At 53.4% G+C, this 14,574-nt stretch overlaps 2 protein-coding genes across 2 annotated transcripts in view; one reads left to right on the top strand and one right to left on the bottom strand.

The window, feature by feature from the left end:
* MONBRDRAFT_29248 (uncharacterized protein) overlaps nucleotides 1-325 on the bottom strand; it is a gene marked incomplete at both ends in the record, with an annotated part of 7,483 nt that extends 7,158 nt beyond the window's left edge. The window contains 2 exons of the mRNA XM_001749635.1: nucleotides 94-128; nucleotides 237-325. Of these exons, the coding sequence (XP_001749687.1) occupies nucleotides 94-128; nucleotides 237-325 (124 nt within the window). The remainder of the gene's footprint in view (nucleotides 1-93; nucleotides 129-236) is intronic.
* Nucleotides 326-791: 466 nt separating this feature from the next.
* MONBRDRAFT_34261 (uncharacterized protein) lies at nucleotides 792-14,482 on the top strand (the record flags this gene model as incomplete). The annotated part of the gene is made up of 34 exons (XM_001749692.1): nucleotides 792-1,734; nucleotides 1,845-1,960; nucleotides 2,192-2,290; nucleotides 2,461-2,591; nucleotides 2,685-2,838; nucleotides 2,982-3,075; nucleotides 3,170-3,294; nucleotides 3,378-3,441; nucleotides 4,553-4,972; nucleotides 5,074-5,117; nucleotides 5,219-5,447; nucleotides 5,529-5,675; nucleotides 5,831-5,898; nucleotides 5,998-6,139; nucleotides 6,753-7,036; nucleotides 7,373-7,682; nucleotides 7,920-7,946; nucleotides 8,037-8,216; nucleotides 8,349-8,438; nucleotides 8,570-8,710; nucleotides 8,797-8,906; nucleotides 9,058-9,184; nucleotides 9,396-9,521; nucleotides 9,614-10,088; nucleotides 10,371-10,801; nucleotides 10,985-11,083; nucleotides 11,201-11,527; nucleotides 11,619-12,038; nucleotides 12,165-12,221; nucleotides 12,365-12,475; nucleotides 12,588-12,723; nucleotides 12,873-12,998; nucleotides 13,131-13,240; nucleotides 13,337-14,482. The coding sequence occupies exons 1-34, from the start codon at nucleotides 841-843 to the stop codon at nucleotides 14,480-14,482; spliced, it is 7,560 nt and encodes a 2,519-aa protein (XP_001749744.1). The 5' UTR covers nucleotides 792-840.
* Between the last annotated feature and the right edge of the window lie 92 nt (nucleotides 14,483-14,574).

The raw sequence follows: 14,574 nt of genomic DNA, 5'->3' as shown, positions 1-14,574 counted from the left end.
AGGAAACCCCTTTTTCAACCCCCCCCCCCCCCCCCCAAAAAAAAAAAGGAAAGAAAAAAGAAAGAGGCGCTCATGCTGTAAAGCTTGACATACCTTGACTGTGGGCGGCGGGACGTTTGCTGTTGGAGCTGTTGCCAAATGTTACGGACGAGCCAAAAAAAAAAAAAAAAAATAGTGAGCGTAAGACGCCAGGTACCTGAGCCTCAACTGCGCGTGCTCGTTCGATATCATCTTACCGTTCCATTGCAGCGGGTTTGGCGGAAAAATCGAAACGAGCTCGGCCACGACCACCGGGAGATGGCGTGGCAGCCGGGGCACTGGGCATTGCGATCCGAGCTCCCAATACAACCACCTCAGACCCGAGGCAGACGGCACAAAGTGGCCGGTGGCTGTTCTTGTCGTCCGTTCTAGAATTGACACAAGGTACCTTGAACTGATTAAAAGTTCGTTTCCGGATATCTTGGTGCCAAGGCTTTGCAAGCGTCAAGCAGGTTGAAGCAACAGCGCAGCAAATGCTCAATCAACACCGATGCACGCGAATGCACACGAGCGCGCGAAATTGAGCGCGCAAATCCACCCGTGGCAGCGCCAAACACAACAACGCGAACTGGATGTAACGGTCACTTTCCGGTCTCCTTGAGTACCCAAGGAGACTTGAATACAAGGCTGGACGACAACTTTTAAAGGTGTGTCTTAGAAATTTAATGAAGAACCACCACTCCATGCCTGGGCCATGTGTGTGTGTGTGTGTGTGTGTGTGTGTGTGGGACAACCTTTTTTTCCAGGCGAGAGCAGGGGCAGAGAGGAGCGGGACGAGGAGATTGTGGTCGACCTTGAACCATGTTTAACGTGCGGCGGTATTTGGGCGATCAGGAAGAGGTGGGGGATGCTGATGGCACTGCCAATGGTAGCCCGGCAGCGGTGGTGGGGGCGAACCTCGTGGAGGAGGAGGCTGACAATGAGGCCGCGGAGGGCAATGAGCAGAAGGAGGACGTGACGGACGAGCAAGAGAACGAGGATGCCTGGTCGCCGATGCAGGAGGAAAGTAGTGATGAGGAGACGGGAGGGGCTGAAAACGAACCGAGTATCTCGGGTTTGAGTGCAGAGGATCGCTTTCGGCAACGCCTCGAGGCCAAGCGACAGGCTGCCCAGAGTCAGGTCGCCAGCAATACCGAGGAACAGGACAACGAGTTGGCGAATCTTCACGACGATGATGGCCCCGTGCTTGCCGTTCCCCTCGAAGCCCCAGCAGACAAGCGTGTACGCAGCACGCGCGTGCGTCAGACACTGCCAGCTTGGCTGGCGCATCCACAGCAGCTTCGAGCTGGCTTTGCTGAGGGCCAAGAGCTGCAACCGGTTGATACCTCAGCATTGCACCCCGAGTTGCAGCGTGCCATGCAACGTCGTGATATGAAAACGCTGTTTCCCTTGCAGCGCGCAATGGTACCGCGCCTCATAGCTTCTTGGAACGCTGCCGGCCACCCGGGTGACTTTTGCGTGTGTGCACCCACGGGTAGCGGCAAAACGCTGTGTTATCTCTTGCCCATTCTCCATCTGCTGGCGGAACGCGTAACCCCGCGCATTCGCGCCCTTATCGTTCTCCCCACCCGCCAGCTTGCTCTGCAAGTGGTGCGGGTGGCTCGGGATCTTCTTGGTGCCTCCCAGCTGTGTGCTGGGCGCGAGCCGCTGCGTGTGGCTGCACTCACCGGTCAAACTTCGCTTTCACAAGAACAGGTAAGTCTTCGTGGGCCTGTGCGAAGCGGTACTCCCCCAAAACGCAGCTCTTCTCAGCGTTTTGCCCTGTCGCTCCTTTGCTCTGTGCTCTGTGCTGTTGACTCCCGTAGAAACTGCTGCAAGAGCAGAGCATTGACATTGTGGTCGCTACACCAGGTCGCTTAGTCGACCACCTCCACCAAACCGGTAAAGAGATGGGGGCTTTGGGCGCTTGTTTCCAACCCATGTACGCTGTCAACCGTCATCGTTCTCAACTTGCCATTGCCAATCACCGCACCTTCGCTTATTAGCCCATTTTGACTTGCGCCACGTGCGCTTTTTGGTGGTGGATGAAGCCGATCGGTTGGTCCTCGTCGGGCCTTGGTAACCCATCCACGCCGCAATGACAGAAATACGGTCCATGACACAACTCACGGCTCTTTGCCTTCGTGTCTTGTCCATTCCATTTTATTTTTAGTCTTTTGACGCAATCTTATCAATCGTGGCTGGAAGCGCTGCGCAAGGCACTTTACCGAGGCCGTGAAAGTAGTGATCCAATGAACATGACATTGACTCGGTCCGTTTGAAACACTTCATGCCCATATTTTTCTCTCCCCACCTTGCTTCAGGCACTTGTGCTCCCCATCACCAATGATTTTTCTTTGCGGGTCCTTCTTTCCCACGCATGTCCAACGGCACTCGCGAGTTGACACACTCTCACCATACCCGGTACTGGCAACCACACAGGTTTCACGCCGAGGGAACGCGTTTGCAACAGCTTCTCTTCTCTGCCACCCTCACTCGGGATCCCGAGAAACTTGAACCTTTGCGGCTGGCTTTTCCGACGATGGTCATTGCTAGCTCTGCCCATCAGGATGGTGCGCTGGCTTCGCTTGCTTTTTCACGTCATTTGCTCGTGTATGTATTGTGGTTCCGTCACCTCACCCATTCACCTGTTCCTGTGCTTGCAGATGCAAATGGCAAGAGCACCATTCCACGCTCGATCGACGAGTACACGGTGTCTTGCACTGCCACAGAGCGACCCTTGGTGCTGCTATCTCTCTTGATTGGCTTTCAAATGCAACGCGTTTTGATCTTCGTGTCAGCTCTGAACACGGCCAAGCGGTGCGTTGGCATGCTTCGTCACCAGGCTCAGCTTTGGCATGCTTCGTCACCAGGCTCAGCTTGTTCTGCAAGATATCTGCTCATGATCATCTGGATACACCGTCTGCTTCCTTTTTCTTCTTTTGCATGCTTTTCTTCCTCAGCGTGACGGCTTTGCTGCAGTACTTTGATGAGTTGTCCGTCGCAGAGGTCTCATCCAGTCAATCTCAACAAGAGAACACCCGGGCGCTGAAGCAGGTCTAGTATATCGCAATGCTACCGACCAAGACTATATGAGCCAACGCCATCCACGTTTCATTCTGACGCACAACCAATTGTACACTGTCATCAGTTTGCGGCTGGCGAGCTGAGCGTGCTGGTGTGCTCAGACAACATGGCACGCGGTATTGATATCAAAAATGTGGAAACCGTCATCAGTTATGATGCCCCGGCTTTTCCGAAAACATACATCCATCGGTAGGTGGTTACCCGTCTGCCACTTCCCTCCGCTACCTTGAGGGCTCCTTGACTGATGGCATCCGTTACGCGTGTGCCAATAGCGTGGGTCGTGTCGGTCGCGCTGGCGCCCATGGTGAGGCATACACTCTAGTCTTGCCTCAGCAGGTCGGTGTCTGCTACCCAAGCGTGTCAAATGGCTTCTCGCCACCTGCTTGTCCCCATGCCATGATCTGACTTGAGGACCACGGCTGGATGAAACTCGTTTACCTTGACAGGAGAAGCCATTTGCGCACGTTCGTCGGCAAATTGATCAACGTCAACCCGAGAGTGTATCACCAGACACTGGTGTCATGAGTGAGCTCTCTGTGCGATATCAAGATGCCCTTGCCGCTGCCAAACTCAAAATCACGGTTTGTTCTTCATACTAAGTCAATTCCTGCCCGTGCGCTTTGGACACCTTGATAAATCAGTGAAGGCTCATCGACTTTGCTTGATTGCTTGATTGGTTTGGACCTTGCACGACTCGACCACAGAGCGGGCGCGGCCAGACACGCGAGCATTTACTTGATGAGATGAAGCGCCAAATTGGTCTCCTGGCGGCGCAGTAGTGATTGTGCGATGTGTCCCCCACCTCCTTTACCTACCCAGCTGTGCTGGGCCTCCCCCCTTTTGTCCCTCCAGCATCGTCCTTCCAATCGAATGTAACAAAGCGTGGGCCATTCAATGTGGTGTCACACCCTTGACAGCTCGCGTGACTCAAGGAATACAATATTCTAGCGACTACCAACACCATAAAAAATTGACATGTGAGTCAAAAACAAAGAAAAAAAAAACTTTCATTTCTCTTGTTCATTGTCAATGTTAGAAATGACACTGGGCAGGGCGCGGCCGTGGGCAGCCCGGCCGAGTGCAGTTTGCAGTGTGGGTGGCCTGGCCTTGTTGTTGGTTGTTGGGTGCGTCTTGTTGGATGGAGCATTGGCAGAGCATATTGAGCTGCATCCCTTGGCGCAAGGACGCTTGTTGTACCAGGCCACCATTTCGCTCAACACCTCGATAAATCATGAACCAGCACGAAGCTTGCATGACCACTTGCGTGGCTATCAAGTGCGAGCCTTGACTCTGACCGCGACTCAAGGACGCCTCTTGAATCCAGCTGTGCGCCACCTGTCCATGGTTTCGGGCACTCAGGTGAATGGTCCTCTCATTTGTGGTGTATCTATGTGTGGCACCTTGCTCTCACTTTCGCGGTCGCGTTGGTCTAAAAACATTGCCATAGCTCTCAGCAGCCTTGGAGCCTGGTATCGAGGTTGAGGAGCGCTGGCGGGCACTTCGCGCCTACGTGGGTGCACTGAGCTGCAGTAGCTTGAGTCACCCTTCCTCTTTGAACCTGCCCCACCTCTTTCAGCGGACTGGTCTTGAGCTCTTGCATGCCGAGGGCGTGCCAAGCGCACGCCGTTTGACTTATCGCACAGTCCTGCGGCCTGACGACTTGGCTTGCACCGAGAACTTGGTACAACTTCTGGCGCTGTTCCCATATGACAACGGCAGTCTGACTGAGTGGCTAGCCTCGGATCTTCGCCACAACTCAGACTATCACGGCACCAAATTGGCTGTCCAATATGATGACGAGTGCCAGTGCTACCAGATCACACTAACTGCCACCAAACTCAAGGCCCCAAATGGTGCCGCCAAACCCGTACGATGCTGATTTCCTCTCTGCATATGCTTGACCGCCGCCGCGTATTGAGCCAGCAAAGCACATGTGTGGTAATTCTTTTGCTTGAACAAAACTCGTAGGTGCAGTCTTGGGCAACCGCGCTCGGCATGGTCCCAAAGTCCAGGTCTGTGTCACAAAGTCTACGGCAGCGCTTGCTCTGCGACTCTGCGCACTCGCTCTGCGACTCTGCAGCACAACTTGCTCACCTGTGCATGTAATCTTCAGATGGACCAAATCTTTTGCGCTGGATCTGGTAGCCACGGACTCCACCGTCATGCTCTCTGCCCCACATGGCGCGTGTCATTCGCTCCCTTGCCGCGTGTCCGAGGCCACGCCTCTGGCGACCAATCTTTCTTGGCAACAGGTGGACGGTGCACGTTTGCCATCGCCGGTGCTTGATGTATATCGACAGGCCATCACGCAAGGTCAAGAACGAGCACATCTTATTACCACGGTTCGTCTATTGCAAGAGTGAAGGCTGATTTACCAGCGGTCTAGCTCACGTGGATGCCTTGCAACGGTGTGCACGTCACAGATCATCAATCGAGCCGACGAGTCGGTGCGATTGCTTGTTCAGGAAGCCATACCTTGGCAGTTGAATGTCTATGCGCACACACGACGCCTTGTGCTTGATAATGACACGCATTGGACAACTGAACGAGAGACATTCGAGGCAGCCGTGGTCCGTCACATCCCCCCCGCCCCCCCCCCCTCTTTCCATTTGTGTGTTTTTGTTCTGAGTTTTTTTTGCTGCAGAAAGGGTTGTTTCCAAAGATGATCAAGGAGATTGAAACGCAAAGTTTGGTGGCAGCTCATTTCCCCGCGTTGTGTGTGCAGCCGCATGTGGCACCGGCGTTGTGGGCGGGCGTGATTGAGATTCCAGCTCGCACGACGCTGACAATGAGGTGGGTTTGCAAGATCAGGCGTGGGTCCTCTTGTGGGTTTGCTTTTTCTGGGCAGTGCTCACGGTGGTTGACGCTCTTCATGGTACCAAAACAATAAAGTGTGGGGCTGCAGCAAACATTTTTGCGCAACGACGACTACCCGCGCGACCCGTTCAAGGGGATCACAATTCCAGCTGGCGCTGTGCTGCACATTTTCACCAATAACTCGCTTGACCTGAGTCGCCAGGAGCTCGCGGCGGTGGTCAGCGTTCCCGTCGCCGTGCCAGACATGTCCATGCCCTACAACGTGTTGATGATAACCTGTACCATATTGTCAATAGCCTTTGCAAGCTTTTTGCAGCCAGCATCCCATCTGCTGCGCCCAGTACAAGCAGCACCGGCCCGGGTGGGGCTTTTAGCTAGATTACGCTCACGATTTCAACCGCAGAACTCGTGATTTGAGCATTCATTCTATTCAATTGAAACACTTTGCTTTTCTTCCTTGCTTATGGTGTGGGGGAAAACCAGGAGGGGGGCTCAACGGAGAGCCCAGGCGACCCCCGAGAGTCTTTTTTGGGACACGTGACCTACGGGCGGAACTTTGGGATCTCCATGGGTAAACTGGCGCTCGTCGTTCCTCCACTCAAAACAGGTTGTGTATGGCGTGCGATGCAAGGAACAGGCGCTTTCGGTATCGAAGCTCGGCTAGTTGTCACCTCACGAAGCATGCAAATTCTTGCTCTTTTCATCACAACCAAAGTCTCCGCCAGGGTGTGCTGCCCAGAACCAACCATGGATCGAGCTTTGAGCTGCTGACCGTTGTGAGACATTGAAACGACCGTTACGGCTTCATCCCTCTCAAAGTGTGCGTACAGACACACTATACCACTTTATGCTCATGCTTCTCTCATTCTTTTGTCTCTCCTTTCTCCCTCTGTCTCTCTGTCTCTCCTTCCTATCTGTCTCTATCTCTGTTCTCTGTCTCTCATTTCTCTCTGTCTCTGTCTGCCTCCTCTCTCTGTCTCTCTCTATCTCTGTCTCTCCTCTGTCTCCTCTATCTCTCTGTCTTTCTGTCTCTCTCTCTCGTCTCTCTCAATCTCTCTCTCGCACTTTTCCATCTCTCTCACCTCTCTCTCATATTTTTCTTTTCTGTGGGAAGGTCGGCGATCCCCATCAGACTGGCTGGGTTGGCTCGCTGTTGTCCTCACATGCCCCATCGGTGTCTGACACGCGGCGCCATTTTGCTCAACCCTGTGGTCGCCCAGTGGAGCTTCTTCGTCCTGGACAACGGCATGGATGTGGGGTGTCGAATCTAACCCCAACAGTATCAACGAGATTGTTGGGCCGAGTCCCACCCCTGTTGGTATCTGCATGACTTTGGGAGCCGCGGATTGGGCCGGCATTGAGCCGATCTCTGGCCGTCTGTTTCTGTTTGCTCGGCTGTCCATCTTCTGATGCCTGCCTCTCGACAGCAGGCCATGTCTGCCCCTCATAGCCCCAAGCCTCATGAGGAGGCAGATGCTGACACACCCGGATCGCAACCGGTTGTGGAACCTTCAGTAGTTGTGGGTGAACCTGCAGCCAAGAGAAGCAAACCCGCCAATTCACCCGAAGTGACCACCCCTCAGGCCGCAAACGCCTCGCAGCCTGCTTTCCAAAGCACCGCTGAAAATGAGCAAGACCAAACAAACACGCACACGTCCGTGCAGGAAGCACCGACCGTTGATACTCCACGTCAAGCGGAAGAAGCTGCACCTCCCAGTCCAACGGGTGAATGTGGTGCTCAACATGAGCTGAAGCAAGAGGTTGGTGCAACGCCTTCAGATTCAAGTACCCAGCCAGCAAACACACGCGTCAAGCTGGCCACCGACTGAACTTACTCTGCGGCTTGAACAGATGACGTTATCAATGATTCTCACATGTGCATGCCGTGCGCAACTTAGCCCGAGGAATGGGTCGCAGATGCATCGACGCCTCGACCGCTTGTGCAAGGACTCCCAATTCTTTGGCCCCGCCGCCCGCTCCCCGCCTCCGTATCGCAGGCACAAGCTGATGCTATTTTTGGCGAGGTACGATCGACACATGAACTTAATCGCCCTGTGAGAGTCGGCACTTCTCACTCTTCACGCCACGTACTGCAACAACTTGACCATCCCTAGACGCTTCCGTTGCTCGACTTTCTCAACTCTATGCAAGAAGAGCTTGGTCTCGAGAACCGCGTACACCTCGATGACCTTGCCACGTTCCTCTTTGACTCGGATACTAAAGCGTGGCGCATCTTGGTGGCCATCTTTGTGCCCATCCTCAAACTCATCTTGCGCAATGACAAGGCCAATAAAGTCTGTTTGTCGATTTTTTTGTGCGAGCAAAAGAGGCGAACAAAGGCGAAGGAGGGGCTGAAGGAAACTCGAGTGCCGCAAAAACGGCTAGGCAACCAACGTCTTTGTTTTTTTCGCTTTTTTTATCACTAGCTCACCACAGCCGGTGTGCTTGATCTCTACCCTCAGGTAGAGAGCACCATGTGGTTGCACGAGCTGACGCTGGACGAATCTTCTCTCCAGGTACCCAAAGCACCCTTTTCATACCCTATGTACATTGTTGCCAGCTTTTCCTTCTTCTTCCAGAGCTGAGAAACCCCTCCGTCCTGACTTGAATACAATGCACTCGATGATTGTTGTTTCTTGCTGCACAGGGCATCCTATGCCATTATGTGCTCAGTCATCCCGATTTTGTCATCGAGTTCCCGCGACTCTTCAACTCGCTGAGCACCACTGAACTTGTTGCCCTTGATTCGCTCTCCAAGCTACGCTTGTTAGTGTTTTTACAAGAGCAGGTCTGTCGTTTTTCCCAGTTTCACTTCAGCTATTTATGCTTCTACCTGCAAGCCGGAGACCATCCTCACCCGCCCGTAATTCATAGGCTCTAGACACGACTGAAATCCGTGAAAGTATCGCGGCCTACCTTGATGAGGCCGAAGCCTGCCAGCAGCAAATAGAAGAGGTCTCAACACGCCGAACCCGCGAAACAAAGTATGTTTGGTTGGCTCGTGACCATCGAGGCATCCTCGTTGTTGGGTTCCTTTCGAAGCTCACCATCACCCTGAACAATGATTGACAGCAATGTCACTTCCTGCAGTGGAAGGGCGTTCTACCAACTTGCTCGTGCTGCCCTCGTTCGCAGTACTTGCTTAGAATTGTACGCGTCCATTCAACTGCATGAAAACGAAGAGGATCGCATTCTTCACATCCCTTTCCTGGAGCTGCCCACACGCCGGGAATTGCCTGCTTACTACAACACCATCAAAAAGGTAAGCCCACGATTTTCAAAGCCGCCTGTTCTAATGGTAGCCTTTGCTATCTTGATGTGAGCTGAAAGCCTGTGCGTTTGGACTTTGATGCCAAACCATCTTTTTATTTGTTTTTGTTCGACTTTTTGTTTTTTGTTTTTTATTTTTTTTATTTTTTCATTTTTTGTGGCTTTGTCGCGTGAATTGGAATATTGACTCGCTTCTTCTGTAGCCCATGGACATGGTGACCATCTACAAGCGGATCTGTTCAGACGAGTACACTTCGTTTGAGAGTTGTGCCGCCGATGTCAGCTTGATGTGGAGCAATGCTTTGCACTTTAATGCCGCAGACTCATTGGTATGTTATTCAACAATAGCCCAAGAACCCCCCAACCCCCATTCAGACGGATTATTGGAATTGGTCATTTCTCATCATAGGTTGCACCATAGCTGGCCCAGGACGCACAAACTTTGCAAGCTATGACTACTGTGAAAATGGCGGCTCTTGAAGAACGCATTCAGTCTGATTTTGCTCAGCTTGACGCAGAGCAAGCAGCAATCAAGCAGTCAGAGATTTGCGCACCCGATGACCCTGAAAAAGTCTTGGCTGATGCTTGCGCCCAGCCATCGGTAGCCTTGACAGATTTGGTGAAGCGTCGCCTGCAGGAGGCGTATGCGCTGCACCTCAATGCCCTATATCGTGACTTTGCGGCCTCTGCTATCGGCACGCGCGGCGATGTCTTGGGCCGAGATCGCCTCGGAAACCTTTATCGCTTGTGTGAAAGCTTGCCTGGCGTCGTGGTCGAGCGATACGACGGCAACCCCGACATTCTGCGCCCTACCTTGCATCAACTGAAAGAGCGCCAGCCCTTTCTGCCCGGGATTCGTGGCATGGCTCTTTGGAAGATCTTTGAGGCGAGCGCTGGTATGGGTACACAAGCTGCCGTGGCAGCCCCAGGTCACCGGCACGCAAATGCCCAAAGTCGAGGGCGCGGTGATCTTGAAGCTCTTTCACATCAGAGCCCAGCTCGAGGACGTTCACACAAGCGTGGATCTACTCGAGGCCGGGGTCGAGGCCGGGGTCGAGGCCAATCTCTAAGCGCAGCCAAAGGCGCTGGCCGAGGTCGAGGCCGAGGCCGAGCACGAGGCCGGGGTAGAGGTCGGGGCCGCGGTGCACGTTCAGCACACTCGCCGGACTGGGACCCAGACAACTCGGACAATGATCACTCAGAATCCACTTCGGAGGGTGAGGACGAGGACGAGGAATACGTCGATGAAATCACTGACTATGGGAAGCTGGAGGACGAAGATGAAGAAGACTATGACCTGTATGATTCCTTGTCCAGCAACGACAGCCGGCTCGTGTCGCGACGTCAGCTACATCTTGATGGTCTGCAGTTTTTGCGTGACAAGGACGAGGAGGCCAGTCAGGGTGCAGGTAGTGCCGGTGGTCGTGGACGCTCGCGTGGGCGGGGCCGAGGTCGGGGCCGAAATCGTACACACAACCGCAATCAGGATTCAGAGCACGATGAAGAACCAGCGCTTCCGCCTGGTCTCCAGGATGTTCAAGCCTGGCAACAAAACCGGGATGCTCCTGCTCCAATCGTTTATGATGCCGATTTCCAGCCAGAGGTTTTGGTGCGTCTGATACGAACCTGTTTTTTCTTTTTTTTTTTTTCTTTTTTTTTTGCTTTTTGCTTTTTGCTTTTTGTTCGTGGGGGGAGGGGGGTTTTTTTTGTTTTTTTTTGTTTTTTTTGTACCTGAAGCGTGATACCCATTTGTGATTGATGATTGTTTCTGTTGCTTGTACTTTCAACCTAGGAGGCGAGCCCCATCCCAGGGAATGTCTTACGCTACAAATGGTCATATATCGAGTCAGAAAGCAAGCTGCAACAGCTCATCGACTCGCTTGACCCTCGCGTACGTGTGGCCGTGCTTCCAGCTTCATAAAAGGCATTCCCTTGTTTGAATGGTGGTCGTCCGCAGGCGTGTGGGGTTCACGTCATTTTGTTTGTTGGGTCAATGCATCGTCCGTAGTGTGCAGACGAGGCCCGCCTTCGCCGTGTGTTGCAAGACCGACAGCTTCAACTAGCTACGAGCATCGTTGGAGACGAACATCCCGTGCCCATCGTTGGCTGGAACAAGAATGTCTCAGACGTGCCAGCAACAGACGTGCGACCTGAGTTGCGACAACGGGTTGCTGAATTACACGAAAGGGAGCATGGCATGCCTCTCTTGCCGCACGGCTCAGGGCCCAATTGCAGCCCGACACTACAACAGTCATTCGTGGCTCAAGTCAACAAGGAACTGCTTTCGCTTGGTCAAAAGTTGAAAGAGAAAGATTTCCTCATTCTCCAACCACAGGTGAGTCTATTGAAGCGTCGCCGATTGAGCTGCAGGAACATGCCCATTGTGATAGCCCGCTCTCACCCATTGCCTTGTGGTGGATCAATAGGGATCAGAATCTGATGACAAAGGCTTGGCGTTTGAGGCTTGGGATAAGGACGTTCGAAGCAGCACTGGCCTGGATTCCACGAAGGAGGCAATTGGTCGGCTATATCGCTACACCATTCCGGATGTCATGCGTCGTTCCTGGCAAAGCCACAACGAAGAATGGCTGGATAGCGTTCTCCAAGTCGCAGTGCCTTCGGAAATGCTTTTGTACCTTCACGTTTTTGACAAATGTGTCAGTTGGCGCAAGAAGCTGGAACAACTTGTGCCCACCCCTAAACCTAAAGTACCACGCAAGCGCAAGTCGACCACCACCGCCAACACAGCCACTGGCTCGTCCGTGCCAGATGCTATCAAGGTCTCTCCCCCCGCCAGTAGCCGTCGTCGTGGCCGAGGCCAGCGAGCCTCGCTCAAAATACACAGCGTACGAACTTTGCTCTTCTAGTCGGGTGTCTTTACTTCTTTCTCTGTTTTACCTGTTCGGCTTGATTCGATCCTTGTACAGAGGGAGGGCACACGCGCTCATGTTGCCAATTACGCTGTGTTACAGGAACCAAAACCTTTGGTCTGGGTGCCATATGGGGATCGTCTCAAGTGGCCAGCCAAGGTTTGTTCAATTTTGTTCATTTTCTTTTGGAAGAGGGTGGGGGTTGGTCTTTTTTTTTTTTTCTTTTTTGTGGGGGGGGGGGGTTTCTGAATGGTTTACATGTTAAGAGAGTTTTTTCTGACTCTTGACCGGACCTTGTGTAGCTACTGGCTGAGGACACAGAGGTCCAGGCCAGTGAGGTATCGTTTTTCGGGACTGAGGAGCGAGCTTGGATCAAACACGACGCAGCCACTACCATTCCAGATCGGCCTTCGGTAAGAGGCAATAGCCAACCCGAACCCTGGTCCCACTTCCTTTCCAACAAGGCCCTGCTCTCATAACACTCCCAAATGCGTGCACAATGTCGCGCATGACCGATATCATCAGTTGGAACGTGAAATCAATGGTCTGGCCCCAGAGGACACAGACTTGTTGGATGCCTATGACGTTGTGCGCGAGTACATCCACGAGCATCGCAGCACTTGGGGATACGGAGCTCGCTCGAAGAAAGGACCCCTGCAAGGTGTGCGCGCACATTTCGTCCTTCAGATACCTTTTTTATTGGCTCGACTTACCTTTTCTTGCAGACTCTGGGCTTTTAACGCCAATATACTTCCTGATGCTCTTTGCCGATATGTTTTTTTTTTGGGGGGGGGGCACTTTGTTCTCCAGCAGCTGACAGGCCACAGGCGGCACAGAAATCGGATTCAAGCAGCGCTTCTGGTATGTCAGCAGAAGAAGAGGAGAGTGACTTTGAGGATGAATTGGCACCAACATCGCGCCTTCGTGCGAAACGTGGTATGTTGCAAAATTCAGACGCCGAGGCATTGCCTTTGCTAATTCATCTATTTGAAGCCTTGTAGTGGTGATTTGCACCGCCGTTGCTCAAGCCTGAATCAGCTCACAAGATTCGAATATCCCCGATTGCAGGTCACAAAGCGTCAGCTCGGGTCGGTGGGGGACCGCAGTCGAATGGCGGAAACCACATTCAATCACAGCGAGTGGCTTCTGGCAACACGGCCAGCTTTGACATGATCGGGGTACGTGGCATGCGATTACCTTTTTGATGGGTTGCATGCAAGCCCAGTCCAGCAATTCAGCTCACCGGCGTCCACCCGCGGATGCGCGATAAATAGTCGAGCGACTGGACGCGTGTGCGTTTGAACCTGAGACGTGACATCATGCTGCCCAGCTTTGTCGTACAAGCCTTTCGACATGCCCTGTCGGTGGGCATTTTGGCTGACCGCACACAAATCCTGTTGCTGAACAGTCGTTTCCTGACTCCAGAACAAGTGCAGATTGTACAGCAATCCTACCGTTCTGTCGACACGTTACAAAGCCCTTTGGTGTATGTTCCGCCAAGCGCTTCGGATGCGACCGCCGCAACTACCTCCATGGCCCGTGGCGCGGCGAGCATGGCCCAATTTCAAGGCACAGCGGTTGCGTCTCCACAACAAGCGCCTCGCGCACCCTCGGGCTTTGGTTCGCTGGCCTCCCAAAGTGCATATACCCCTACCGCCATTCCCGCCCGAGTTGGCCCGGACATGCCTCCGTCACAACACAATAGTTCCTATCCTCCCAATGCCGCTTTTGCGCCTGCATCATCCTACGCGGCTCAAGCTTATGGCGTACAGATGCCTTACGGCCAGCATGTCCAGTCCAGCACATATGCAGCGACACCCATGCACTCGATGCCCTCTGGGCCTTCATTGCAGCCCATGTCTGCCATGGCTTCGGGAATGGGCGTGCCACCAATGCATTCAATGCACTCAATGCACACCCCTTCGACCTCACACATACACATGCAGTCGCCGATGATGGGCACCTCAAATATGGGATTGCCAGCACACTTGATTGGAGCCTCTGGATCCGGGGGTGGGGGCGCTTATTCAGCTACACCCAGTCTCCAGTCTCAGTTGCCTTACAACCCCATATACTCGGCCCAGCAGGCTCACCAAGCCCAACAAGCCCAACAGGCTCAGCAGGCTCAACAAGCCCAACAGGCTCAACAAGCCCAACAGGCTCAACAAGCCCAACAGGCTCAACAAGCTCAACAGGCTCAACAGGCTCAACAGGCTCGTCTGGCCCTTCAAAACTACATGACACTGGCTGCTTTAGCAAACCCTCGACCCGTCCAGCAAGGGAATAATCCACCTGTCGGTGGCCAAGGAGGTCATGCCATGCCGTTTGCCCCAGGGTCTGCTATGGACCTTGCAAATGCCTCCCCAGAAATGCTCGCTGCCTTGCATGCGCTGGCCGTGCAGCGTTCTCAAGCGCCTTGAGCCACAATGACCTGAGCAGCTTTAATTGTTTGTTGTGGCGGGTTTCTGTAGCTTTTGCATGTTTTCCGGTGGTGTGCACGTGCGTGATGTTC

This window comes from Monosiga brevicollis, genomic scaffold (assembly GCF_000002865.3).
Source record: "Monosiga brevicollis MX1 MONBRscaffold_32 genomic scaffold, whole genome shotgun sequence".
NCBI classification, from domain to species: Eukaryota; class Choanoflagellata; order Craspedida; family Salpingoecidae; genus Monosiga; species Monosiga brevicollis.
The sequence above is the reverse complement of the archived record's forward strand: the minus strand, read 5'-3'. Positions and strand labels throughout refer to the sequence as shown.